We start from the raw sequence: 27,846 nt of genomic DNA, 5'->3' as shown, positions 1-27,846 counted from the left end.
GCTAATACATGTAGCTTGCCTCATAGGCATTGGCAAGACTGCCAGTCAGTATCAAAAGTAAAGAGCCTGATGCATTTATGTACCCTGCTTGCCCTCAGGAATCGAGCAGCTGTGGTCTTTCGTATGGTATGAGACTGTAGGTGTCTGCACAGGAAGGGAAGCTGTTCTTTTCAAAGGGACAGTAGGTTGTAGTCCTCCTTTCTAAAACCAGGTGGATTTCTGAGATCAAAAGGTCTAAAGGAACAGGTTCAGTTTGGGGTCTGTAGAACTGTTGTAAGCTTTTATCTTCTGCAGCATATGTTTTTCCTGCAAGGCAGCTGATTAAATATTTGCTCTTTCTTCATATATTGACTTTTGGCACAGCTTCATTTTTATCTGGGCTGCAGGGACATAGTGATGGATCTGCCTGACCTCTTTGTTGCAGGGAACCAGGTCATGTGATGCAACAATTCTTAATCATCCTTCAATCAAGAAATTCTTGGAATCACCCTCCAGATCGTCGTCTCCAGCTAACCAGGGCTCAGACACTCCATCTGCCAACCACTCCGAGAGTGACTCGCTCTCTCAGCACAATGACTTTCTCCTGGACAAAGACAATGGCAACTTGGACGCAGACGAGCGGCTGACAAACAGCCTGGAACAGAGACAGAGCAGAAATACTGGCCGGGTAAAGTAAAACTCGAGTGGTGGTCAAGTTGTTGGAGGTGTGTGCTCTGTCTGGACTCAGTGCTGGCACGAGGAGCTCTTCATGTTTTCACCCACCTTGCTGAAGATCTGTTTCTTACCCTCTCCAACCGCTTGCTCCCACTCTCTCAGCCTGGCTTTGCTGTAAGGCTAACTGAAGTGTATGTAATTTGGGTAACTCCTCTTAACTCAGTCTTACCCAACAGAGAGGTCAGCCAGGCAGCGGTGATAGCGTTTGCGTTAGCCTGGCTGTCTGCCGCTGCCTTAGTTGGTAGCTTCTGGGGAAGGAGGTGTTTCACAGCCTGAGCAAAGGGTTTTGCTCTGTAGATGGAAGTCAGGTCAGGAAGGGTAGAGCTTGGAGAGAAGAGCAAGATGTGTCATTCCCAGCAGTGTTTTTAAGAAGCAATGCTGCTGTCTGGCCCTGGGTGCCCATGGGGACTGCATTGCTTACAGTGGTTGAACCACTGGAGTTTGGGGTTTGGCCTCCTCAGCAGCCTGTGGAGAAAACATAGTGACACCGGTGGATTAGCTCACCCTGAGAGCGTGAGCTGGTAGAGCCTGGGTGCGCAGTTTGAGTTGTTTTTCTCTTGGTGGCACTGCTTGCTGTTGTGCTAATATCACTGTTTGCTTAACTGAACAAGACTGACCCAGGTTAAAAATACCTTCTTTCATTGTTCCCCCATACTTTTTTCTGGGTTATTTTTGACCTGGATCTATTCCCTTTATGGCTCGCCATGGAGCTACAGAAATGCTTCACCTGTTGGCTGCAGTTAGCTCCACCAGGGAGGCTCTCTTACCGGCTGCAGGTGAAATGCAGTTTGCTAGGTGAGATGAAACTCTTCAGTTTCAGTTCCTTTAAGCTGTCAGGCCTGCCAGAGGAGTACAGCCTCTAACCCAAACTGGGGATGGGTATATCTCATTGCATATGACTACGTTCTGCAACTGAACAAGTTGCAATAATATGTGGTAGAAAGAGCAATGATTCTGCCTCCGCTGAGCAGCATGACACCCTTGATAATAGGGCTGCAGTTTGCTAAAACCCTGCCTGGGGTCTGTAGCAGAAGGCAGATACACAATATATAATGTGGACCCACCTATATTGTAAACCACCAGACCAATATAACTTGTTTCTGCACTGGGGGCATCGGTGGAGCAGTTGTATTGCTTGGGTGTAGCATGTTGGTACATCTCCAACCAATGCAGCCCGTGGCCCAGAGGTGGCTGAGGGAATGATGAGGAGCAGGAGCCATCCCAGCCTTCTGTGGCTCCTTGATCCAGTTTGGGGCATCACTGACTTAACAAAGAGGAGGTGTAGTGGTTCCTAGTGAATCCACTGCTCCCCACACTGACCCTCGTCTGACGAGTGCTCAGTGGAGTACACTCCAGGAAGCTGCAGCACCAACTCTGTTGTTCATGAGAGGGTGGCAGTCCCTTATTCTCTGGACAGCCGCTTTATCCAACAGAGTCGTAGAAAAGCCTCTCGTTCCCATGCAGACGACAGTGCAGCCTATGTTGGCACTGTGGGTGGTCATGTCATCATTTTACCAGGGAGTCTTGGTCACTCCTTAATAGCTGAGGTTATGTTATAAGGTTGCTTAGGCTGGATTTATTATGCCCAAGAATTGCAGTGGGTTTGTAGGCTTATCTTGATGTCAGTGATGTGGTATGGCTGACTGCTATCCCAGTTGAGTTGGAGCTGAATTCTTGTCTCAAGCCCAGCCTCCATTCTTCACCGTGAAGCAATGCTGGAGTCCCTCAAAGCAGCAGAGCCTGGGAACGAGAAAGATTCAGATTTTCAGAAGCCACTTGTGGGAGATTTAGCTTTGTTTCTGATTAGTGACCAACGTGATGCCACTCTAGCAATGCTTGATTTTTTTCAGAAAGTGTAGTCGCGGGGCTTTTGAAACCCAAGCTGAATTGGCTCAGATCCATGGTATGTCGCATAATGTACGCTCAGTTAAGCCATGCAGTGTACACTTGGCTAGGTAGTATATCATTGTTGCGTGCCTGAGTTGCTTAAATGTGCCTAGATAGCAATTTAAGTATTTTTAGGGATGATTCATTGTTGGTCTCTCATTTAACTATGCAGGTTTACTTTTTTTAACAACACCTTACTTTTCTAGCGCCAAACAAAATGATGTTTAAGAGGAATGTTTGGGTTTTTGTTTGCCTTTTTTTTTCTTCCCCTACCCTCAGGACAGTTCGGGTGTTTCAAGCTCTCAAAAACCAGGACAACGAAATGCCGGACTGTCAAATGATGAGACTTCACGGCTTTATGTGAAGAAAACGATTGTCGTTGGCAACGTCTCCAAGTTAGTATCCAGAGTCTGAGGGATGGGCCTTTATTTCAGGATCAAATGGAATAGGAGGTTAAAATTGGGAGACAAATAAAATTGCTAAGCTGTCACAATGTGAGGTATTGCCCTTGAATAATCACTGTACCCAAGGCTGCCCTCCTTGAGTGTCTGCATGATTTTTTTTTTTGTGGGAGGAACAGGTGTTTTTGTAGTTGGGGTTTTTTTTTATATAGAGAGAGAGAGAGGTTTTAAGATCTGTTTCTTTCAAGGGGAGTCTTTCAGCCTTTTCTGACCAGTTAGAAATCCCAAGTTTTTCCATGAAAATTTGGAAAAGCAAGTTGTCCTAATGGCTAATTCAGTGGGTCCATAGGGACAATGTGGGGTTAAAAAAAAAAAAAAAAAGGGAAAAAAAAAAACCAAACCACCCAAAACAAACCACCAGAATGAGGAAAATTGTGAAAGTCCAGCATAGTCTGAAGAAATTAATTTGTACAGGTTTTATTTATAATTTTTTTCCAAAAAAATTTTAAGACAGGTAAATATACATAACTTTTGAACTTTGAGGAAATTAGTGAAAAAAGGCATTCATTTTAGGAAACTATGGACAAGCCCAGGCTTTAACTCTCCACCCCTGCACTACTCAAGTCAGTCTTTGCCTCTTGCACAGAAAGTAACAAACATTTACTGATGAGACTTACGGTGTTAGAAATGCATCTTGAAAATCTACCTAAGCCTGGACCCAAAACCAAGTATTGACTATGAAACTTCTTAAAAGTCTGTAAGAATTGTTATTTTTTGTATTTATGGTAGCAGACCTGCTGCTGATGTGATCTGGAGTGATTTGCCTTCTTGATATCTCAGAAAAGAGGGGGAAGGGGATTTGATAGTGGTAGAATGTTAAAATTAAGCCTAATTAAGAAGCAAATGTTTAAATGAACAGATTTCATATGGCAGTTGTGCACTAAAGTTGAGGAAATATATTAGAAACATAGAGTAGATTATGGGACCTGTATCTGTTTCTGGAGTTCTTCGGAAGAGCTGGATGAACCATCAGAGTAACGAATAATGAGCAGCACCATACCGGGCGCAAGGTGCACATAGGCATTTTACCGTCTCTAATTTTTTTGCCTAATCTTTCCCAAATACTTCTTGTGGTATTTATCTATTTGGGATTTTTATCTTGTGTTTGTTTTTTAATTTCTTTATCAGATACATTCCCCCTGACAAGAGAGAAGAAAATGATCAGTCGACCCATAAATGGATGGTGTATGTCCGAGGCTCTCGGAGAGAACCCAGCATAAATCATTTTGTCAAGAAAGTTTGGTTCTTCCTCCATCCCAGTTACAAACCTAATGACCTGGTAGAAGTGAGGTAATAAGGAATTATTCCAGTCATTATTCCAGTCTTTATGCTTGCCAGGCTTACTATGCCAAGTTTCTTAGAAAGTTAGCAACTTCTTTTCCTGGTTTTGTATTCCATGTCTGTCTTTAACCTCTGGCTTGGCTTGACTTACTCAAAAATAGTAGTAAAAATAAGTTAGTTTTTATGTAGCAAATGTGCCAAACAGTTGTTTTGGATTTTCCTACTGAAAAAAAAGCATTTAATTGTTGCATTTCATGTTACTCATGTGAGTTCGTGCATTCCCTGTGTGCGTTACACTGTCTGCTGTGCAGGTTAGACTTCTGTTGTTAAAAGAGGTGTTCTCTACCTCCACCCCGTCCAGTGTGGAAAAGAAAGAGGAGTTTCAGAAAGCTCTTTTGTTTTAATGGTACATGTGCATTTGGGCAAGAGGTTTTATTCCTCTCCCAAATATTTCTCTACTGTAGTGAGATCAGTGGTGTTGGCTGTGTGCTTCAAGGAATTTCCCATCAGTGTAATGGTGTTGGTGCTACAGAAACAGGGCAGCTTCTCTGTCCTCTCCCAAACCTGTATTCAAAGCTGTGACCCTAATGAGATGAGCGGGGTTGGTTCTCTGTTGACTGTTGCAGGGAAATGCCCTGTCAATCTTTCATTCTTGCTCCTTTGGACAAGACAGTGGGAGGATACCTTCAAACTACTTTGTGTCTTCCCAAAGAAATTATTCTTCACAGGACGTTCAGCTGCCTGCCTGGAGGAAGGTGGGGAGACTGCCTAGGTACAGAATGGCAACTTAATTCTGGCAAAATTAAACTGACTGAAAGGCAACTCCAGAAAGGCATATCTGAGATAGAAGTGTTGGTAAGGTTCACTAATGTTTCTGAGAAGGCAACCCTGAGCAGGATGAAAGCAAACTCCTTTGTATTTCTTGTATAACATACTAAATTACACTTGACTGCTGTCTTTTTGTGCCTTTCTCAGTTTCCAGTATCTGATGTCAGTGCTGTTTGTCTTCTGTTTTAATCCTGTCTAGTTAATTGATTTCTTCTTGTTGCACAGTCCCGGTCATTGTAGTGAACATTAATGTTCTGGACTAAAAATAGCCTTTAAACCTCTTGTGTTTTGTTCCATTGCAAAACTACATTTGGGATTTACAATAACAACAACCTGAAATACAAACAAAGTAACGGTAAATGTTAGAGATAAATATCCCCTTCTTTTTCAGCTTTCAGAATGACAGTGGTTGAGAGCTTTTCCTTGTTGTCTGTATGTTGTTCTCTTGGCATTATATGAAGCGTGTGCCTTCATGCTACTAGGTAGGGAATAGCAGAAAGTGATTGCAAAATGCTGCACTGAAAATTCACCTTGCAGCTGTGTCCTAGGAGCTGACCTGGGGTTTTTTGAAACAAGTATTTTTCATTTGGCATTACGCAGCCTTCCCCCCCACCCCCCAAAGACGCTTGTTTCCCGTGTTCTCTCATCCAACAGTGTTTTACCATTTTCTTCCCTGTCCCCTTGTGCAAAATAAAAGTGTGTTTTCAGCTGTCCAAAGCCATAAAATTCTCATTTCTCTGATTGCATTCTCACTGTGGTGAAGAGCAGGCCTGATGATAGCTTTAGTTGTCAGTTAGAAAAGCAGCCTTTGGCTTTCTGAAAAAGAGGTAGGTGAAAGCTATACCACTTCTGCATCCAAAATGTGAATCACCATTTGTTTCCAGAGAACCTCCGTTTCACCTGACTAGGAGAGGCTGGGGAGAATTCCCTGTGAGAGTCCAGATACACTTCAAGGATAGCCAGAACAAGAGGATCGATATCATACACAATTTGAAGGTATTTGAGAGAAAGGCAATTACATGAGCTCTCCTGCATAATCTAGAAGAGGCTCTGCTTGTGCGTGTGCTTCTGCCTCTCTCGTGTGTATGTCCTGCTGTTTTTTTGCACATGAAAAGTTGAGCTGGAGAATCAAAAAGATCCAGGAAAGCCTTATACCTTGGCTATATTGGAGATGATGCCGTAGTCAAGGAACTCAGCCTTGCAGAAGCTGGAACTGATTCTGCTCAGAGCAGCAAAGGAGTTACCTGGTGTTTCCCTACAGTTTGAGATTTTTATCATGCTCTCACTGCCTTTAACTTGACAGGGTGCTGCAGGGCTATCTTTCTGTTGGTAAAGTGATTGCTATACCTGTTCTGTTCCTTCAGCACTTGCGTGTATCAGCTAGAGATTCTCTCTGTTGGTAGAGTGCGCAGGGAGTGGCTGAGATTCCCCATTCATTCCGTGTTCTTTTTGAAGAGAGCTTTCTTCAACTCATTCACCTGTCCTGTGACACTTAATAGGATTTATAGTATGCAGCAGTCCTGAAAAACTAGGCCATTGCTCTTGTTTTTCTTTTAATTAGTAGTCCCTAGCGTTAGTGGAATTAAGTCCTGAGCTGGTTTAGTTTCCTGTTTCTTTGAGCAGCATGATTAGTTTTATTTAAACCCTGCCTGCATTAATGAATTTCCTGCTAATGTAGTTACCTCATTGCAACCCCAGATATAGACAGTAGAGAATGTTGGAAATGTTCCCCTGGAACTTAGGGACATTTAATGCAGATGATGAGTAAAATATATTTGGAGGGATATAACTTGGGGAGAAATTGGTAACAGTATGATGGATGTTGTGCAGCAAAGGAAGCCCAGCCTACAGAAGAAAACTGAGCCAGTCTGTGGCACACGAGAACTCAAATCAGCAAATCTTTGCTGTTCACGTATTGAGCCTGTGGCAGCTGTGAGGTGATGTGAGTGAGCTGAGCCCTCTGTGGCTGGCAGCCTGTCTGCCCCTGGGCTCCGGAGCACCGGGAGCCTGTCAAACCCAGCTTCTCTCTATAAGTATCTTAATAGATGCCTGTGGGATTTTCTGCCTCTTCATCAGCTGATACTCAGTGTGAACAGTTATTTAATCAAAAGTATAGTGCAAACGTAGCCTTTGTGCTGGTTAGTTTAAGTCTCTTTGATTTTTTCCTCATTATTTTTTCTTTATATTGACTTCAGGAATAAAAAAAGGACACTCCTCAAAGGCTCCTCTTAGAGATAATAATTGCCCCATCCCTGGAAACATTCAAGGTCAGGTTGGACGGCGCTCTGAGCAACCTGGTCTAGTTGAAGATGTCCCTGCTCGTTGCAGGGGGGTTGGAATAGATGACCTTTAAAGATCCCTTCCAACCCAAACCATTCTATGATTCTGTCTCCCCAACAATCTCATTTCCTTCATCTTTTTTGCTCCTTTCTGCTTTAGTGTAGGCTTTGGATTGTGGTTGGCTTTTTTGCAGAAGAGAGGGTACTAAATAGCACACAGATTTCTGACCCTGTGGCCTCAAAATATTTGATGCACTGCTGCTCAACTTACACAGTTTGAACCCCTTTCAAACAAATTATATTGTAAATTCTAGCTAATACATGGCTTTGCCCTGGTTAATATAAATATATTGTATTGTTTTACCCAGTTGGACAGGACCTACACAGGCCTGCAGACACTTGGCGCAGAAACGGTGAGTCAACGGGTCATGGGACGGATGCTATACTTTGATTCCCTTAAGGATGTTTAAAAAGAAAAAGATACACAGGAGTAAGCACAGTCAGACCCATTTGATTTCACAATTTCTGGAATGTAGATTTTTCTCTCTTGTTAAATGAAATTATTATGACGCCTTGTCACTGTTCATGACAACAGTCATTTTTTCCCCTTTCTAGTTCAGGGGAGACTGTTTCCAGCTCTTCTTTCATAAAGAGCTTAACTTGTACTACAGTTTTAATTTTTATTTTTTTGTGGAGTTTCTGATACCAAATGTCTTGATTTGCATTCTGTTGTACTGCAGATCTCATACATAAAGAATTTAAGTTAAAGGGATCACCCAACTATCCTGCTGAAATTTTGCAGTATATTAAGTACTTCTAAGTTTCTGCGTCTGTCAAGATTCAGTATCTTCATGGAAAATGAACTCTTAAAACATAAAATAAATGAATTAATAACTCAGTTTGCTATATCCCTAAAGTTTTTTTTGTATTATTTTCCCCTTGTACTGTAGTGAATGGAAATTTTTATGGTGAAATTGCATTACTTCAGCTTTTCAGTCTGTGGAGAAAACATTAATGTGACATGTCTACTACTGTGATTAAAGAACACTTTTGAAGAGTAGATAATGTGGTGTGTTTCTCAAGGCCATATCAAAAAAGGCAGAAAAGGCAAGCTGCAGTTTTTTGCCTGTCCCTAAGTGGGTATGCAGTCCTTTCCTTAATGGGATGCTTGGAGCTGGGCTCTGTATTCCTTACAGTGTTCGCTATTCAGATTTCCTCATGGACTGAGAGATGTGCTATTTTATAGTGGTGATTAAATGTTGCAAGATTTTTGTCTTAGCTCAGGTGCTGCTGGACCTCTGGGAAGTCTCCCTGATGCAGAGGTGGGGGGAGGAGAGGTAGAGGTTTCCAGACATTAAAATAAAAAGAAGAGGTATAGTTGTTTTCACTTTTTATACCTTCACCTAACTACCAAATATTGATGTCATCCTTTCTTCTATTTCTGGAAGGTAGTGGATGTGGAGCTACACAGGCATTCCCTTGGTGAGGAATATCTCTTCTCCCAGTCTTCAGAGTCTGACCTTTCTGACGTTCCTACATCTTTACCACTGCCACTGAGTATCCCAGCACCAGTCAAAGCTTCTTCGCCAATTAAACAGTTGCGGGACTCCAGCCCAGATGCTTCTGTGGACAAAGGTAAAGCGAATGGGTATTGGTGAAATTTGAGTTCTTGGAACTTCAGCTCTTCTGGATACCTCCTCTTAATTGCTCTTTTGGCTTAAAGGTTGCCAGTGCTACCTGCTCCTTGCTCACCCCAGATGATTATTTCCTCAATGTACTCTGAAATGCAATTCAGAAATTGTTACGGTTTATTTGGGGGTTTTTTTTGGTTGGCTTTTTTTTTTTTAATGCGGAGTTTGGGAGTGGGCTCTGTTTTGCTAAACGTAGTGAATATGGAGCTTTATGCAGCGGATGTAGTTGGAAAAAAGGTTGTTGAATAGCACTTGTAGTTTTGTTCCTGGCAGACTGTTTTCAGAGGGTTTTTTAGGTTTCTGAATGTTTTGGGGACTGTGTATAGATTTAAGAAATCGGTCTAGTGGTGTGTTCAGTTATATACATTGATGCCTAACATGAGTTGACTGTGGGAGAAAAAAAATGACTACATAACTGTGGTGTTGAAAATAGAACATGAAAAGATGTAGTGTACATTTGTCCAAGGGATGTCATCTGTGCATGTCATGGTCCCATTCTCACCTTCCCCTGTAAGATCAGGAAATGCAGTGCCCGTTGCAATGGGCCAGCAGTTGATGCCTTAGGATCATTTGAGTTGCCTGAAACAAGCTCGTGCTGGCCACTTGGGCACACTGTTCTGATTTGTAGTTTGTGTGAAGTAGGAAAAACTGTGCCTCTGTTAGTATTTAGCTTTATTTTCTGAAATATATGGTGTCAAGGCTTACGTGATAGACCTTGGTTAACTGGGCTGAGAAACAAGGGTGTCTTTTATGGTTTACACATTTTAGTGTGAGAAACTTGCTGGAAACAGCAACTTAATATTTCAAAATACGGTCGCATGCAAGATGGTCTGATGCCTTTCTTGATTTATCCTGACACTCCTGTGTTCAAGGAATGGCTTTAAGCTGGTGTCTCGCATGGTGCGCTTTCTGGTAGGTGCTGTAATGCCACTGGTGGTGTTCTGGCTCAGTGAGAAGAATGTCCACTGTTTAAATGCAGTGTTTTCTTGTGGCCAAAAAAGGAGAAACGCAACCAAATTTTAAATGCACTGGCTTTTTATTCAAACAGGAAGATATGCAGCACCTTTAGGTGAGCAGTGCTGCAGCAAACAGGAAGGAAGTAAACCTGCCTCTTTCTTACACTGACAGGCAGTGGCTTCTCTCCTCAGCTCCAGGTTAATTGATCTCCTTCTACATCAGATAAGGTGGATTCTTTAACCCAGGTCAAAAGGCAGCAGGTGGTCTCCTTGTGCTCTTACCCCAAAAAATGTACTGTGAGATTCTCTGCGAAGGAGATCCAGCCTTAGTCATGTGGAGCCCTTACCGAGGACACTTGAATCTACCAGCAGCTTTTGGTCAATGGAAGGGTTGTTCCAAGAAAATGTTTAAGAAGTGGCTGATCACCTGCCACAGCTGAACGGGCTGTGCACGGTAGCATTTTATTCTTCTGTTCAGGGACAAATCCAACAGGCTTACACAAGAGGAAGCTCCTACCCAACTTTCTCCCCATTCAACGCTGCCCATCAGTTGCTTTTCCTTCCTTCATTTGAGAGTGTGTTTGTCGTACCTGAGTTTTGTTTGTGTAGAGAAGCACAGTAAGGAATTAGATGTCTCAGCCTAAGAACTATTTCTCTTCTTTTCCCTGTTTTAATCAGGATTCCCTGGGAATGCTGAAACTGAAAGACATGCCACGTTTTATTCCCTGCCATCTTCGATAGAACGGACTCCCACCAAGTTAGCCACACAGAAAGTTGCCTTTGGCTCTCATGGAAATTCAGCTTTTCAACCCATTGCAGCTAGCTGTAAAATAGTGCCTCAAGGTCAGAGTCCAAGCCCTGCAGAGTCGCCAGGAAAATCCTTCCAGCCTATCACCATGAGTTGCAAGATTGTATCAGGTGAATGTTAGTTTACCTATCTTCACCCAGTGCTTCACCCTGGAAAACAAGAGAGTGAACCAGTTGGACTTGTTTTGTGTCCTTCCCCTGATTTCCTGCCAATGTTTGAATGTCAGGTAGTAGGAAACTCTAGAATAAGGAGCTAAACACACTTCTTAATGTTCAAGGAAAAAAAATACAAGTGTGAAATGCTTCACATCAGATCAAAAGCAGGATGAGAGCTGTCCTCTCCCTGTTCACCAATGCTTTTAAGTATGAAAATGATAGTCTTTAACTGGACTGCTACCCACATAAAGGCCCAGGCAAGGACACATCTTCCATGTGGGGTATTTTTATGTGGGAAGAAGCCATTCTTCTCCCTCCCGCTTTCAGACAACTGGGATGGATTAAGAAGAATTTTTTTTTTCTGATTATTGGGCTAATAATTAGGTTCAATCTTGTAGACTCAAGTGGTCCCTCTTGTACTTGCGGTATCTCCTCAGGTGGAACGGCTCTGGTCTTCCTCTTCCAAAAGTTCACCCTCTGTTGGATTAAATTGTCAGCTGACTGCAGTGAGCCATGTGATATTCTTTTGATAGCTTCCGAACCAAACATGGTCAAGGTGCTGTTTACTCATTTCACTTATAGTCCCTTCCCTGCCCGGGCATGATGCCATCCACTGGATGATGTTTTACATCAGAAAGTTTTAATCTGCAGCTCACCATGTCACATGTTGTGAAGCTGAAAGATGACCTGTTACATCCCTTCATTTTCTGGTGTTCAGGGTAGAGAGGATGAAGCACCAGCTTCAGTGTGATTTCTGATGATCTGCACCCAAATAATTTTCCTCAAGTGTGTCTGGTTTGTTGTTGGGTTTTTTTAATTAAATTTTAGTATTTTTCCTTGACGTCTTAAAAATGTACTCAGGCTTATTTACATTTGAACCTATGCCAAGTGCTTTCTTCTTTCTTAATAAGCTCTTCTCTTGACCTTCTTTTCCCAAGGCTTCCCAGAAAGCAAGAATTACAGGGGCCATCCTATCTTTCTTAAAATTCTTGGACTGTTCTCTGTTGATCTTTGCTATTTAAATGTTTCCCTGCTAAATATTTTTCCAAGTCTCTGCTGTCTGCTGAGAAGTGTCACCCCTTTCAGATTTCAAAAGCAGTTTATAAGACATGGGGATTTTATTTGATCAGTATTTCTGTTCCATTTTAATTGTCAATCACTGCCAAGAAAGCAGATTAACAGGAAGTTGAAGCTTAGCGTGCTTGCTGCCATCTCTTTCTCTGATCACTTCCTTGCCTGTCCTTTTCTCTGAATTTCTTGTTTACCCCCTCATGCAGCTTTTTTTCTTCTATAGTTTTTTCTCTCTCCTGGTCCTCTTACCCAGAAGTTGCACACTTTAGATTTTGCTTTCAGGGGCTTCTGCTGTAGTGAGAGCAGTGAAGAGACAAGAGCGTCCATGCCTGTCTGTTGGCTGCTGTATTGCACAGCTTTTTTACGTGAACTGCTTGGCTCCTGGCTCTGAATGCCTGTACTGTGGGCTCCACAAGGGAAAGAGAGCACCTATCAAGGAGCTCAGCTCTCTTTCTTCATCTCCTTGGGTGGACTGGTCTTGGCAGTGACAATGATTTAGGTAACATCCCTCAGGATTCAAGGATGGACTGGATGGCTTCTCAAGGTCCCTTTGAACCCTGCTTGTCCTGATAGGCAGAGAATGTCCAGGGTAGGTATGAGCCATAGTGCTTAACATGCCTTTTCCTTTCCTTCTGTCTTCTCTTTCCTTCTCCAAGTCCTGTGATCTCGCTCAGGCTGGTTATTGCATCCTCAAAAAATGTTCCTTCTCTAAGCCATTTAAATAAGTACTACTATTGCTGTATTTTTGTGTTCTCACAACATTTACAAGATAGAAGCATTGGACTTTTTTTCTTAAGGTTCTCCAATATCGACCCCTAGTCCATCTCCGCTACCTCGTACCCCAACCTCCACTCCGGTGCACATGAAGCAAGGCTCTGCTAGTTCAGTCATTAATAATCCGTATATTATTGTGGACAAGCCTGGACAGATGGTTGGAGCAGCAGCCACAAGCACAGGTGTGTAGTGTGATCACAGAAGGCAGTGGCTTAGTCTTACCCATTCAAGTTTATTCTCCCTTTAAAATGATTAGTATAATAACAGTATTTCAGCTTGTGAAGATGGAAAAGTACTCAGCAAAGAAAGAGGGAAGTATTACTGGTTTGCACAATTGGCTGGTGTAACATGGTTAAGGGTTATCTCAGACTTTAACATAACTTCATTTAGGAAACAGCACATAGTGTAAGGCCAAATTGAATTCACAGATACTTCTTCAAAGAGAGCCTGTTCTTTGCAGGCAAAAAGGGAAGAGGAGGAAGTAATGTAGGTTGTGATGCACAGAGATTTAAGCAGAAGCAGTGCACGGGTGGTTGGGTGAGGACTGTATTGCGGATATGGGAAAAAAAGCATGGAGAGGTTGCAATGACTTGCAGATCAGTCTTAAGTTCCAGTGTACGGTGCTCTAGATGTGTTGAAGTGGTTGAGTAGACCCGGGTTGCCAGGATAACAGCCGTATTAGTTTCTGTTACTGCTCTCAACTTCTAGCTGGTCTGATTCCAGCTGGTTTGGATTCCTCTAACTGGATTCCCTTGGTGCTTCAGTGGTGACATAAGTCTAGGATCGGGGGGGGGAGTACTGAACTGCAGGAGATGGGTGATGGGTATGGGAGTCAATTGGTAATCTTTGTGTCAGGACTGGAGGAAAGGTCACTCAAAAGTCATTTATTTGTTGTGATTTGTGGCCAAGAACTGCTGTCTATTTAAAAACACACTTGTTTGTGTATGTGTGTGCGCTTGCCAGCATCTCAGAAGGATGCCTAGAGCCATGTGGTGAACTGCAGCATCCATGTAACACACAAACCATTCACTGGGCGTGGTTGGAAGGTGCAGTAATTCTTCTCTTAATAACGGTTCCTCCTTTTGTCTGAGGGAATGCAGCTGTCATGTTCATTTTAACTTCATCACAGAGGGAATTGGTAGGGGGAGCATAGTCATAGCTGAATTTTTTAAAGTATGTTTTGGGGCTTTCTTCGTAACACTGAAGCTGTTTCACCAATAGGGTTGGGGTTTTTTTGTTTGGTTGGGGGGGTTCTGCCTTTTTTCTTTTCTGTTTCTTCTTTACCTCCAGCCTGACTGTCTACTCTGCATATGTGGTTTATCCTGGTTTGGGTAACTTTTGTGTTCTCCTAGTAGAGATTTGTACATGGAGGATAGGATCTGTAGATGCATCAGATGGTTTGGATGTACAAGTTTTAATGCCACTAAAGGTGCAGTTTGCCACCACATTAGTGTGATATAAGTACAGGCTGGCCTGGAAGAAACTACCTGCTGCCTCTCCCTCCCCTGCGCTCCTGCCACTTCCCCTGTATCCTGCACGAGTCAGATCAGGTCAGTGGCAGAGCAGAAGATCAATACCGTCCCCTCCCCAAATTGAGTTTTGTCAGACAGCCTCATGACCAGACCCCCCGTATGAGGGAGCAAGAACTGGTTTTTTTGGCAACAGCAGCCAGGCTGGATTGAGTGTAATGTGATATTACAGAGTCACAGATCATATTTAAAAAGAGGGGTGAGATCTGAAACTTCATGCTCTGTGAAAACCAGCCTTCCCAAACCCCATTATTGCGAGAAGTGGCTGCTCATTTACTTCTAAATGTAAGTGCAGATTGTAGTACAACTGTATGAGAGACTATTACTGTGTTTTCATGTGTGTAATCCATGGCTTTGGCATCTCTTAAACAAACTAAACAAACCAAACCAACAACAGTAACAAAACTGCTGCTGAGCAACAGTGTTGTTTACACGCTCTGATAATGTAGGGTAAGTTTACCACTGAACCTACATCCATCTCAGGGGGTCAGGAGAGTGCTGTGGCATATGCCTCTGTATGGTCATTTTGCAAGAGCAGTCTTCCACAGACACAGGAGCCTATGTCTTCATTCCCTATTTGTTTCTTCCTTTTCCCTACCTCACTCTGTCCCTTCCTCTTGTTACTCCTCACTTTGTCTCCCTCCTTTTCTGGCCTTCCTTTTCCCTCCCACTCCAGCCTCCTCCAAGCCTTACCCCATGCCAGTGTCCGAGGCTAGTGTACGTTCAGAGGGCTTCTGGGCAGTGGAGGACATTACATCTGCAGCAGCAAGTTCTGACTGGCAGCTCATTTACTGTCCTAATTTCACATAGTCACACCTGTAGCTGATATCCTCAGTGTCCCAGGAAGGTGCCTGACCGTTTGCTTGCATCAAACAGAGCTCTGAGTGGAGAGTACCTTCTCTGGGGCGTGGATTCTGCAGGTGGAAATTCGGTAGTGGATTTGTTTTGTGCCCATGCCAACTCCCACTGACGTACCTCATGGAGAAGACAGTCGAAATGAAATGCCATGTTTCTTGTTAGAAGAGGTTTCATGTGTTCAGTGGCACCGCTCCCTGTCCCTCACCTGACATTTGCTTTATTTCCCGATACGCAGGGAGCCCAACCAGCAAACTGACCAGTGTTTGTCAGGCCTCTCATGGAACTGGATCTCCTGTATCAAAGACCCATGGGAGCAGTTTTGTCACCTCAGTTGTCAAGGTAATGTTCTCATTAGGTGCGTACTTTCCATTTAAAATCCAGCTTCCTATTAAATAAGCTTTTTAGTATTATAAATTCTGCATTTCAGGCAAGTTCTTTTGGTTGTCATTTCATATTAAGGTTTACTGTGTCTAACAGATGGAGCCATATGAGAACATGGTGGTTAAACAAGATGATAGTGTCACTTTGTGCAGCTCTAATTAGACTTGCCTACACCTCTGTTAAAGGCGCTGCTCTTTTGCTTTTCTATAAGGAAATCCATGGAGGGCATAGCTCTCAAAGTGTCTTATCTTTCAAAAAAGCTCTTCTGTAGCTGACTTTGATCTTCTTCACTTTGTTAGTGACAGTATGTGATTAAACCAGAGGTGCCTACCTCAAAACCTTCACTCCGTTCATTATTTTTGTACAGCAGCTGCTCCTAGCAGCCTGAAAATAGCTCATTTAGTGGTTTTACAACTGCCTGCATTTAGAAAAATGTTTGTGTAAACAGTGGAGTAACCAAATGTGTAAATGAACAGTGATAAATAGGGTTCATGCTTCTGATCTGCAAAGCCCAAAAGGTATGGAGCTGAACGGTCTCACATAAAATCTCTCCCACATCTTGTGCTAGGAAGGATATTTCTGGCAGGCAAGTGGCGTCAGTGAGGCTCTTTCTGAAAGCAGCTGATGGGTGTGCTGCTGGAAACAGGAGTGTTTCCCTGTCTCCAAGTCACAAGATAATTAATTCTGGATATAGTGGGGGGGCAGGTTTGCCAGTCAGCCTGCAGAGAGCAAATCACTTTACATTTGGAACTGAAACGCTTCCTATGTCTGTTAGGGAAAAACTGTTGAAGATTGCTGTCTGAAGTAATTAGTTTGGAGTAGCATTTTAAGTGTCAGGTGTGCAGCTAGCTATTCAGCTTTTAAAAGCCTGTCTGCTCAGATGGATTTCACTTAACTGTGTTGAAAACCATTCTTTAGTCTTTATTTTTCACTGATTTGGGACAGTTCTTTCTGAAAGGTTTTCAATGAGTCAAAGTAGGCACACGTCATTAGTAACAGTTGAGTTCTGGATTTCCAGGGCGAAGTTAAAAACTGAAGATATTTTTAAAAAAATATATAAAAATCACAGCTCTGTAAACAGAAATCTGTTTTGATTTATGTCTTCTGGTTGGTGGAAAAGCTGTAATTTTATGGTTTCTTTAAAGAGGAGGGGGTGTCTGATAGTTCAGTGTGATGTTACAGATTGTGCTTGGCTCACCACTTTTCATCTCTTCACCATGTGCTAGTTTTCGCTGTATTTTTTTAATTACTTAAGGCTGTGTTTCTTCAGCCGCTCTAAAATGACTGATATGCAGCCTGCTTTTGAGAGGACTGGTTATGCCTCTAGCCTTGTCTTCACACCTCCCCCTGTTTGCTACCAGTTGTGCAGCGATGTGGTGAACCAGAGCAGACAACCAGTCTGTTTGAAAATGAATCTGTTTTCAGCCATATCTGTCAGTACAAGGAAGACGGCAGGAGTAGTAGGTTAGAGTCTGAGGACTTGCTTTCTGGTCATGATCCAACCCAAGGATGGGCCAAGTGATTGTGAAACCATGGCTTTGGAGTTCATATTGATTGTAAAAGAGTACAATTATTTTACTTAAACAAAACAGAACCATTAACAAACTTCCTCAAATGCATTTGACTTCTTTACCAGCCTCAGATCCGGGAATGCCAGGAGCATGATTTTGCAGGTGTGGAAATGGTTTTTTTACTCTATTTAGTTAGGTAGCTTCACTGTTTCTGCCAAATGGTGAGTTCTGCCTGGAAAGACTGTGTGCCATCAGGTCTTTCTAGTCACAGGAGAGCAAAAATTCATCTGAGAGAATTTTGCTTGCAGACTTAAATTGAACATTTTTTTCCCCTCTGTAACTTGTTTCTTCTTAGATTGTCTTCTCTCTCTGAGATTGTGTATAGAATCACAGAATGGTTGAGGTTGGCAGGGACCTCTGGAGATCATCCAGTCCGACTCACCTGCTCAAAGCAGGGTGAACTAGAGCAGGTTGCTCAGGAATGTGTCCAGTCAGATTCTGAGTATCTCCAAGGCTGGAAAGTCCACAACCTCTCTGGGCAACCTGTTCCAGTGTTTGATCACCATTAAATTAAAAAAAAAATAGTTCTTATAGTTAAACAGTAATTCCTGTGTTTCAATTTGTGCCCATTGACGCTTGTCCTTTCATTGGATACTATTGAGCATTGTCTGGCTCGGTCTTCTTTACACCTTCCCATCAGGTATTTTATACACATTGATAAAATCCACCCTCAGCCTACTTGAATTTTACAGCTCTGAAATGCTTTGTGTAAAAAGCTGGTGGGGGAACATGGGTCAATTTCTTTCACCTGTGTATGATATGGTAAGAAACAGTTACTGCTGTTGGAGAAGTAACTTTCCAAATAAAACTTGCTTTATAGGTCGTATTAAGTATGTTACACTCCTCTTACTTAAGTGTTGACTGATTTTGGACATGACTTATTTGTACAGGTAATTTGGGACTGCCCAGATGGTCCATGCTACCCTTTATTAGCAGTCACTTGTTTTATTTCTTGTACTGGACATTTCACTGATTTTTGCACCATGTCTTTCTATTCGCAGCAGGAGGATTCTCTGTTTGCCACAATGCCACCCCTTTGTCCCATCGGGAGTCATTCCAAAGTGCAAAGCCCCAAATCGGTCACTGGAGGACTTGGAGCTTTTACAAAGGTATTCCTCTCAGCTTTTGTGCTGGGACAAGGAGCCCAGTAATGCCATTTCATGCTGACTTGTGCCACAAACTGTATAACTTCCAGTGCATGTTAGACTGTTACTGGAACTGGTATGTCTTGCTGCCAAGGGCTCTCTAGCACCTCTCAAAAAATGTATCTTGTTTTCTTTTCTTTTCGTGTGGCTCTACCGTTCCTGTGATTTTTCTTTTTATTTCCTCTTTCATCCATTCTTGTTTTTCTTTGAATCGCTGTCGTATTGAGGCTGATCTTTTTAAAGCTATTTTTTAGTGGGATACAGTAAAAGTAAACTGCAGTAAATTTATCAGGAGCTTCTTAAAAAATGCTATAGTGATTTCTGAATGTCAGATGTTGCCACTTGTGAGTACACTTCCTTAAATGTTACTATCCAGAATATAAAGTTGTTTCTGGCAATATTAGGTGATCCAAATAAAAGGTGCAAGAATGCAGTTACAGTACCTACAGCAATCTAACGCAAAAAAACCCAGCCTTTGAGTTGCTGATCTTAGCGATTAGATTTAGGGCCTGTCACAGAGAAACATAAAACATATACACAAGAGAATAATATTAGCTACAATAATTTACAATATCTATAGCTATAATGTCAGATGTAATTTTGCAGGATAGAAAAAAAAATGAGGCTTAGAACATGTTCTGAGCAGGAAGGTGCTTAGAAATTTGAAACCTTAAAGTGTTCTGGCTCCTTTCTGAGATGCAGGGCCTGAAGAAGTCAGGTCTGGCCAAGTCCATCATTAGTATGACTAGTAGTTGTAATATTACTAGTGATTTCTGTGATTCTGTAATTTCTGTGAGCACCTCTTGAATCTGGAATGCTTTGTAAATACAGCCACCCCCCTCACACACTTGTGTGTTGGGAGTAGCCCTCATCTTGGAGCTGAGTTAGAGAGTCCACCTGGTGGTGTGTAAGAACCACGTCTGAATTTACTGACCGTTACCTGACCTTTCTTGCAGACAGGCTGTTCCAGAAATGATCCCCAGTGATTTATGGTGTTTGCTTTTCTTATTATTTATTATTTCTTCCTATTTAAAAGGTGATAATAAAGCAGGAGCCAGGAGAGCTGCCCCAGCAACCCCAACTACCAGTGACAGGGACAACCACGCAGACCTCTGTGCAGCAGTATGTCACTGTAAAAGGGAGCCACATGTTAGCCTTGTCACCACAGAAGCCGGTCGTGAGCACAGGCGAGGGGACGGTGCAGTCTAAGGTATGAGGCACTTAGGCATCTTCGGTGTGCTGTAAGCTGGCTTTCTTGTGGTTTCATTGCAACACCTCATGCTTCTCTCAAGGGTGTAGGGTTGCTTCTGTCGCAGACACAGGCAGCAGCGCCATGGGTAGCTAGTTTCCTCATGTGCACAGAGTGGCTCATACCATGCTTACCTGTAGTCCTTGAGAAGGGAGCAGGGTGAGCAGGTGCTATTGCATTTTGTTGTGTACAGGCAACATCTCCCACTTCTGTCTAACCCATTGCAACAGTGGAGTGGGGGTGGTTTTGAAGTGGAGCCTGTCAACCCAGAAAGTTGGCTGCCATCATCAGCTCTTGCTGAAACTCATCCAAGTCTTTCTGTAAGTGGAGGAAAATTCTTTCTTTGGACTGCAGGCCTGCAATGAAAAAGAACAGGACAAATAGGGAGTAGGGTGGAGGCTGAGCCAGAACTAGCATGAGGTGGAAGCAGTCCTACTTGAGTGGCAACTCAAGTGTTTTATTGTAGGAGTCTGTGCCAATGCAGTGCTGCTATGACAGGAGTGACGCAGCTTCTGAGAAGGCACGGTAACTGTACAGTGATGAGATGACAGATGTGTCAGAAATTGTCTCCATTCTTGCGTGTTTCCACTATGGATAGAGTCAAATCATGTGCCAAGCACAGAGACTACATAGGGAGCTTTCACTTTTGCATAAGTAAATATGTATTTGCATTTGCAACAGTTCGTTGTCCTTTTTACTGCCTTATTTGCCTGTTTGAGCAGGTATGCAAACATGTTTGCCTGCAGTTATTGTCAACACATAAAATTGAAGCACTTTGTGGATTCTGCTTTGAGGCCATAGTTTTCCCAGGTAGTCTGTTCCCATGATTGTGTTGAAACTAAATTTCTGGATCTCTGTGCTTTGCCAAGGCAAGCTTTATCTTCAGCTGGAATTAAGCCATTGCTTATATATCAGAAAAAAATGGAAGTGCCCTGTAATTTGAATGTACTTAATCTTTTGTGGGTGCTCTGAAATCCTGGTTGTGTCTAACAGTTTATCTTTTTACTTGGGATTGGCCTTTTGCCAATTTAATTTTGTTTCCAAATTAATAGCTTTTATACGTGACTAGACATGTATAAAGTGTCCTGAAATGTCTAGAGATGGAGGGAGTGTACCAGCTAGAATTCACATGATTGCTCTTGCCAGCAGCACATCATCCAATATTTATTTGTTGCAGGTTGTTGGTGTTCCAGTTGGTTCTGCTTTACAGTCAACAGTGAAACAAGCGGTGGCTATCAGTGGTGGCCAGATACTCGTGGCAAAATCTAGCTCTTCGGTAGCAAAGGCTGTTGGTCCGAAGCAGGTTGTGACTCAAGGTGTAGCCAAAGCCATCGTGAGTGGAGGTGGAGGGACAATTGTTGCTCAGCCTGTGCAGACTATAACAAAGGCACAAGTTTCTTCCACAGGTGCTCAGAAGAGTACATCTCAAGGTTCAGGTAGAGTAATTTTACACCTTGTTAATAACTCATTATGGGTAGACTTTGGTGCTCTATAATGATTTCTTCCAGCACAAAATAACAATGTGTGGTTGAAAAACTTCAAAATGAGTAGAGAGGTCTGTAGGGAAATTCAGGCTGACTGAGATTAGTAATAAAGAAAATGTTAACTCATTATTTGTAAGGGGGAAGAGGGAGCAGAAGTACTTTAAAACATGCAGTCTTCTCTGAGTGGGTATCAGACAGATATGCTGAGGAGTGTGCTAGAGACCTAGTAGACTTTCATGGAGCCAGGTCTCACATTTTTGCCCATCATTGTGGTTCTTAGATGCTCAAAGGGCTCCACATAAATCCAACCAACAAGAGCCAAACTGTCCTTATCGCATCTTCACATCTTCCCCAGTGCTTACAGTTAGGGGAGTGTGGGCAGAAGCACCCTGCCTGCTTCGGCACACAGCTGCCTTTAGCTGAGCCTGTTAGCTCAGGCTCTCGGCTGTTTGAAAGGTGTTGTGTGGCCTCTGGACTGGAGTAAGCCTGTAGACCCCATGGCTGTGCTGCTTTGGCGTGCAGCCATAAGTGGTACTGCACGCAGAGATTTTTTTTTTTTTTTCCCCCCCAGACCTGTTCAAAAAAGTGTCTGTGTATCACTGGTGGAATTAATCTGGGGTTAGGACAGCTAAGTATAGATTATCAAAGGCTAGCTGTATGTCACTCCTAGTACTCTCATCCTGTGCAGATTTCAATGCATACTACCTTCTGCAAGCAGTAGTTTTATTTCTTTTTATTCTTTCTTTCTAGTGATGGCCACACTGCAGTTACCAGCCACCAACCTGGCAAATTTGGCAAACTTACCACCAGGCACCAAACTGTACCTCACCACCAACAGCAAGAATCCTTCTGGGAAAGGAAAACTGCTTCTGATACCCCAAGGAGCCATACTGCGAGCCACAAATAATGCTAGTTAGTCTTGCAGGGAAATCTAATGAGTTAAATAATGTAATCACTGCATAATTAATATGTTTGGCATTTTTGCTATAAAGCATCCTGGTACTGTGGAAGTCAGTGATGGGATGGGGTTTCTTTGTTCACAACACCACAGTATGTGGTGCTTTTTAAGACTGAGATCTCACGTGTCTTCTGTTTTAGATGAAACTGCTTTTCATGCAGTGCTCTCAATGTCTTTCTCTCTGTGCTGAAAACAGACAGTGTATTTCCTCAAAATTCAGCAAAGGGTTGTCTTTAACTCTTCGTTGTGATCTGTAGGAAGAGGCAACTGCATTTTCGTGATGCAGAACTGAGATGGATTTGAATGCAGTTGTGAAAGCTATTAATAAGTAATGGAATGACACCCTGGAGAAAATAGCACATAAGAAACTAACTTTGAAAAGGACAAGATACTGTATCTGGAATGAGGGAAACAAATAGTTTTGAATATTGATACAAGGTTTGGCCCCAAGCTGTTGAGACCAGCAGAAACACTTTGTTGTTAATGGGCTTGTGAATCACTTGCTGTGAAATACCTGGAGAATAATATTGCTAAAATAGTTCTGATGGGCGATACTTTGTTTAGTGTGCTATTGCTGTAGGGAAAGAATACTGCAGGTTTTGGACTGTGCAGATTAAGAGTTTTGTCGTGAGCCTTCTCCAGAATGCTCCTTTTGAGCCTGGGGGTTGGGATGGGAGATGGATTGGGTGTAAACATTTTGCTCACAGTTCTGATACTAGCAGTGAGGAAGAGGTATTATTCAGTTTAATATATAAGGCTTTAAATACCAGCAACATGGCAGTAGAGTTCGTGTCACTGAAAAAGTTGATACTCTTGGTGAAGGTATTTTTGGGCCATAGAACTTGTGATGGGAGCCCCGTTGCTGGAGATTTAGAGAGCAGCTGGGGCAGTCCAACCTTGACAAGGAAATAATCTCACAGCCTTTGAGGAAGAGCAAATACTTGTGATTTTTATGACAGAGCCATAAGTATTTTTTTTACCCTTGTTTCTTAATGAGAGACTGCAGAAAAGTCTGTGTCCAGGCTGTTCTTTCTGGAGGCAGAGCAATATCAAAGTGTCTCTGCAAAATACCACTGCTTGGTATCCACGTTCTAATACTTTGTTAACAAAATTGCATTGGAACAGCCAACAAAAGTAAAATGAAGAAGCCAGCAGGATTCAGAGTGTTTCTAGGGGCTTTTGCTGCAGATTCATAACCTGCAAAAGACTGATGAAAAGACTGTTTGTCTGTTGGACACCATCTTCTTTTGACAGAAAATTCGAAACAGCCTGACATGAGCTTTGCTTGCCCACCAGTCCTCCTTATTTGCCCCATAGCCTCTTTCATTCATGGCATTTGCTGAGCTGTAAGAGAGCTCAGCAGCACATATGAACTGTGCTGTACCGGGTGATAATATTATTCAGCTGCAAAACGTGTGGCAGCAAGCATCTTGCAAAGTGTTTTCAATTTATTGTGTATACAGGGATGCTTAAGCAGCTGACATTGTTTGGTTACCAAACGGTCAAGCCTCTTCTTCTGGTTACAGGTCTCCAGTCTGGTTCTTCTACGAATAGTGGAGGAGGAGGAACCCAAAGCACAAGCAGTAACTTGTCACAGCACCTCACCTATACATCCTACATCTTGAAGCAGACACCCCAGGTCAGTGGTATAAGCATCTTAATTGAAGCAGGTCAACATTTCAGGCTGCAGTGGTAATATGTGGATATCCTGTGGTTCTGTAGTACATGAAACATTCTTGGACTATGGCATCTAGATCCTCTCTAACAACCCTTGCCTCTCTCCCCTCTGCCAGGCACCTGCTTTACCACTTGCTGTTGCTATTGGCACATCTCTGCCCCTCACCTCCCCTTGCAGGGTGGTACCCTCATGGCTCCTTGCGGGCTGAGAAAGCAGCACTGAGTAAGACCAGGGCAAGCAGTGAGTGGAGAAGAGACAGCATCTCCAAAGGGTCTCCAAAACAAGAGAGGTGATATGACAGAGATGAAGAGTTATCTTAAACAGTAGGATGTATAAGAGTTGGAGGAAAGCAGTAGAGATAGGAGAATAAAGAAAGGGTGGGGTAACAAGGACCTTATGAAGTTCAACAAGGACAAATGTAAGGTCTTGCACCTGGGAAAACATAATCCAGGAGTGCAGCACAGGCTGGAATCTACCCAGCTGGGGAGCAGCTCTGTGGAAAGGGACCGCGGGGTCCTGGTAGACAGGCAGCTCAATATGAATGAACAGTGTGCTGCTGCGGCAAAGAAAGCCAACAGGATGCTGGGTTGCATCAACAAGGGCATCACCAGCAGAGATAAAGAAGTCCTTATCCCACTCTACTCAGCGCTTGTCAGGCCACACCTGGAATACTGTGTTCAGTTTTGGTCCCCGCTATACAAAAAAGATGTGGGCAGGCTGGAGAGGCTCCAGAGAAGGGCCACAAAGATGATCAAAGGACTGGGAAGCCTGCCATATAAAGAAAGGCTGAGAGAACTGGGTTTGTTCAGCCTTGGGAAAAGAAGGCTTAGGGGAGACCTTATCGTCATGTTCCAGTATTTAAAGGATGGCTACAAAGAAGGTGGAGACTTCGTTTTTACAAGGAGTCACATGGAAAAGACAAGGTACAGGTTACCCCTGGGGAGATTCCAATTGCACACAAGAGGAGAATTTTTCACAATGAGAACAATCAGCCATTGGACTAATCTCCCCAGGGAAGTGGTGGATTCCCCAACATTGGACACTTTTAAGATTCAGCTGGAGAGGGTGCTGGGCCGTCTTGTCTAGACCGTGCTTTTGCCAGGAAAGATTGGACCAGATGATCCTTGAGGTCCCTTCCAACCTGGTGTTCTATGATTCTGTGATTATTGGAGAGAAACAGCAAGGCTGAGTAAGGAAGAAAAATGAGAAAACAGAAGATTGTGTGAAGGCGTCCATGTGTGATAGGGGGTGAAAGAAGCCTCTGAAGGGAAGCAACTGAACACTAGTGAGAAGCAGGAAGGGTGGCAAGGTCTCAGGTGGTAGGTTATTAGAGTACACACCTCCGGTTGTCACTCTGATTTCTGTATGCTGAGCTCTGAATATATAGCCTGTGTCGGGGGGACTAAATTCATTTTGAAATGAGAAGGTGACAGAATGTCTTGATTGCTCTCTTTTTTTTGCCTAGCCTAGCAGTAGCCTCTCTGATCTTGCATGCTAAGCAGCATTTGTCACAAAGAATAAACTTAAAGAGCATAAAGTGTGTTAAATTGTAGTGGATGCCTCTGACAAGACAGGAAACTGATTGTGGCTTTTTCACCCCTGGCATCAGAAAGTGGTGTTCTGCAGCAAGAAGAGAAGGCTGTATCCAGCTCTTAGTGCAGAAGCATCCACTGTAATTAGCAGTGCCTTGTTTTAGAAGATGAAATGTTGCATTACAGCTGCAGGCTTGTATCCTGTATTGACACTCCTAGATTTCTGTTGACTTTTAACTGTGTTTCAAAGTGCTAACCTCTCTTACTTATTTCTGGAGCAGGGCACCTTTCTGGTCGGCCAGCCTTCTCCTCAGAGTTCTGGGAAGCAGCTGACTCCAGCTTCCGTTGTTCAGGGCAGTGTAGGAGTTGGAGCATCTTCCACACAAGGACAAGCACTAAAAGTGATAACTGGACAGAAAACAGCTCTATTTACACAGGTAATGTGCAAATGATGTGTTTCTCTCTTACCAGTCAGCATTTTGTCAGATGAAGTGTAGGAACCACGGCCACACATTATGAAAGCTTTTCCTTTTGTAGTTGTTTGGTTTGTTTTGTTTTTTGTACAATTATGATGCTGGCTGTACTATGATCAGGAAAGCACATGAAGGCCTACTTTCATATGCAGATATTGGACCACAGTTTTCGAGCTTTATTTCTGTTCTCAAAGTGGGTCATGTGTAAGCTTGGGTTGCTAGTTTGTAAATGTACTCTGGGATTTCTTAGTGAAATGGAATTAGAGAAGTGAATACAGTCAGGTGCAAAAATGTGCTCTAAATATTTGAACCTTAGAAATGGGTCACCTGCTAAAGCTCTTAAAAATTTTTGGGTTTGGTATCTGTCAAAGGTCCTTCTTTTAAAAACTACCAAGTGGTCCCTATGAAATTCAAACTCCCCAAGAGTACTTGTAATTGATCATCCAAAATTCAAGATTGATAGGCATATTTTTGCAAAGTGAACAGTTTAATAAAGTTGATTTCTGAGGTGATAATTTTGTTCTAGCTACTATTGCCACAATTTGCATTTTTCAAAGGTCTTTTGAAAATATTTTTCAGTAATATAAAAAGCATTTGTCTTGTTTGTTTTGTTGTTGTTGTGTTGGGGTTTAAGTAATTTTAAAAAAAAATCCAAACAAATACACCTTTTTCCTTGTGCTGAATTCTTTTTCAAAGGCTGCACCCAGTGGACAGACATCGCTGATGAAAATATCAGATGGGTCTATAAAATCAGTGCCTGCCTCGTCCCAGCTCTCCAAACCTGGCACCACTGTGCTGAGAGTATCAGGAGGTGTTATCACCACAGCTGCTGCTCCTGCCATGGCCCTTCCCACAAACGGGGTGGCCCAGGTGAGAAACAACTTTGCCAATATTCTGTAATATAACTTTTGCACTCTAGCCAGTATAATCCCCAGGAAAGGACTTCTGCTTTTTTCCCCTATTGGTATTCTTCTTTTCAGTCAGCTTTGCTGGTGGATCTGCTCTTATTTGTATTCCAGCACAGTGCACACTACTCTTCTTCTGTTGGCTTGTTTGCTGTTTGGCACAAAGTAGTATCTGTGAAGAAACAAGGGGAGAAGAGAAACTAAAACTTGCACTTTCTTGCTTTTAATATTGTTAAAATTCAGGTAGGTAGGACAGGCTTTATCTGAAACAGCTTTTGCAATCATACAGATCAGATTTTTGGGCTACACAGCCTTTAAGCACAAAATCTGTTGCTGGCACAAAAATTTGGAGAATGTGAAATGCCTGAAGCTCTGTATCCAACAGGCCAATGAAAGCCAGTAGTAACTAGCCTGCAGGTCGCTCCTCTGAGATCACAGGCTCTGCACAGTGCTTAGTGCCCAATCTGCCATCAGTAGATTTCAGAGTCTGGCAGTGGCCAGGGTTCATGGTCCTTCAGCCCTGATTGTGTTCAAAGGATGTCACTCCTCTCCACCCCAGGGAAGTCATAAGAGCACAACCTTGCAACAGGGTGCTCTGGCATAGAGTGGGGTTGGAAGTAAAACATTTGCGTTCCTAGAGTGAACGCTCTTGTGCGTGGATGCAGCCACGTATCCAGATGATGCAGGTTTTCCACCTGGAGTGGACTTGGAGTTCACAGGGTGGGGAGGAGGCAGCAAAAAGGACAGTGTATAGTTCACTGGGAGGGTTCCCCCGGCCTCGCTGCTTTTGCCTGTGGAGAGGCAAAGATTAAAAAGTGGAGAGTTGATGCCGTGCTGCCCTCAGAGGGCTGAATGCTGGCATAGGCAGCATATATAGGTGCAGATGCTAAAATTTGCGTTAAATGCTACTCACTGTTTTTACAGCTCTCAGTGAAGCTGCAAAGATAGAAATTTTCCATCCAGCCTCTTTATCCCAAACTTTTTTCCCATTTCTCTGCTGATACCTCTGGACTTCGGAGCAGCAGGGAAACATGAAACATTCCTGGGTCAAATTTCTCGTCTGGAGGCCTAGCTGCTTGCTGAAGTTAAGGGACCTGGCTCCAGATACTATCAAAGCAGTTGTGGTAGCAGTTTCTGTGCTCACAGTTTCACTTTGTCTGCTTGAAACAGCCTCCATT

General features: G+C 43.0%; 1 protein-coding gene across 7 annotated transcripts in view; it reads left to right on the top strand.

The window, feature by feature from the left end:
- The window catches only part of YEATS2 (YEATS domain containing 2), a 52,294-nt gene that overhangs the window by 7,284 nt on the left and 17,164 nt on the right, over window positions 1-27,846 (top strand). For 5 of the 7 annotated variants that reach the window (XM_076341608.1, XM_076341609.1, XM_076341612.1 and 2 more), the window contains 16 exons: window positions 425-667; window positions 2,881-2,996; window positions 4,191-4,352; window positions 6,056-6,167; window positions 7,819-7,863; window positions 8,899-9,085; window positions 10,776-11,015; window positions 12,929-13,087; window positions 15,528-15,631; window positions 18,246-18,353; window positions 19,426-19,599; window positions 20,816-21,074; window positions 21,873-22,034; window positions 23,607-23,719; window positions 25,572-25,727; window positions 26,460-26,633. In XM_076341608.1, the coding sequence (XP_076197723.1) occupies window positions 425-667; window positions 2,881-2,996; window positions 4,191-4,352; window positions 6,056-6,167; window positions 7,819-7,863; window positions 8,899-9,085; window positions 10,776-11,015; window positions 12,929-13,087; window positions 15,528-15,631; window positions 18,246-18,353; window positions 19,426-19,599; window positions 20,816-21,074; window positions 21,873-22,034; window positions 23,607-23,719; window positions 25,572-25,727; window positions 26,460-26,633 (2,514 nt within the window). The remainder of the gene's footprint in view (window positions 1-424; window positions 668-2,880; window positions 2,997-4,190; window positions 4,353-6,055; window positions 6,168-7,818; window positions 7,864-8,898; window positions 9,086-10,775; window positions 11,016-12,928; window positions 13,088-15,527; window positions 15,632-18,245; window positions 18,354-19,425; window positions 19,600-20,815; window positions 21,075-21,872; window positions 22,035-23,606; window positions 23,720-25,571; window positions 25,728-26,459; window positions 26,634-27,846) is intronic. The other 2 variants (XM_076341611.1, XM_076341613.1) reach the window with 2 other exon arrangements.

The sequence above is a fragment of the Aptenodytes patagonicus genome, chromosome 6 (assembly GCF_965638725.1).
Source record: "Aptenodytes patagonicus chromosome 6, bAptPat1.pri.cur, whole genome shotgun sequence".
NCBI classification, from domain to species: domain Eukaryota; kingdom Metazoa; phylum Chordata; class Aves; order Sphenisciformes; family Spheniscidae; genus Aptenodytes; species Aptenodytes patagonicus.
This window is presented reverse-complemented; position numbering and strand designations above follow the sequence as displayed.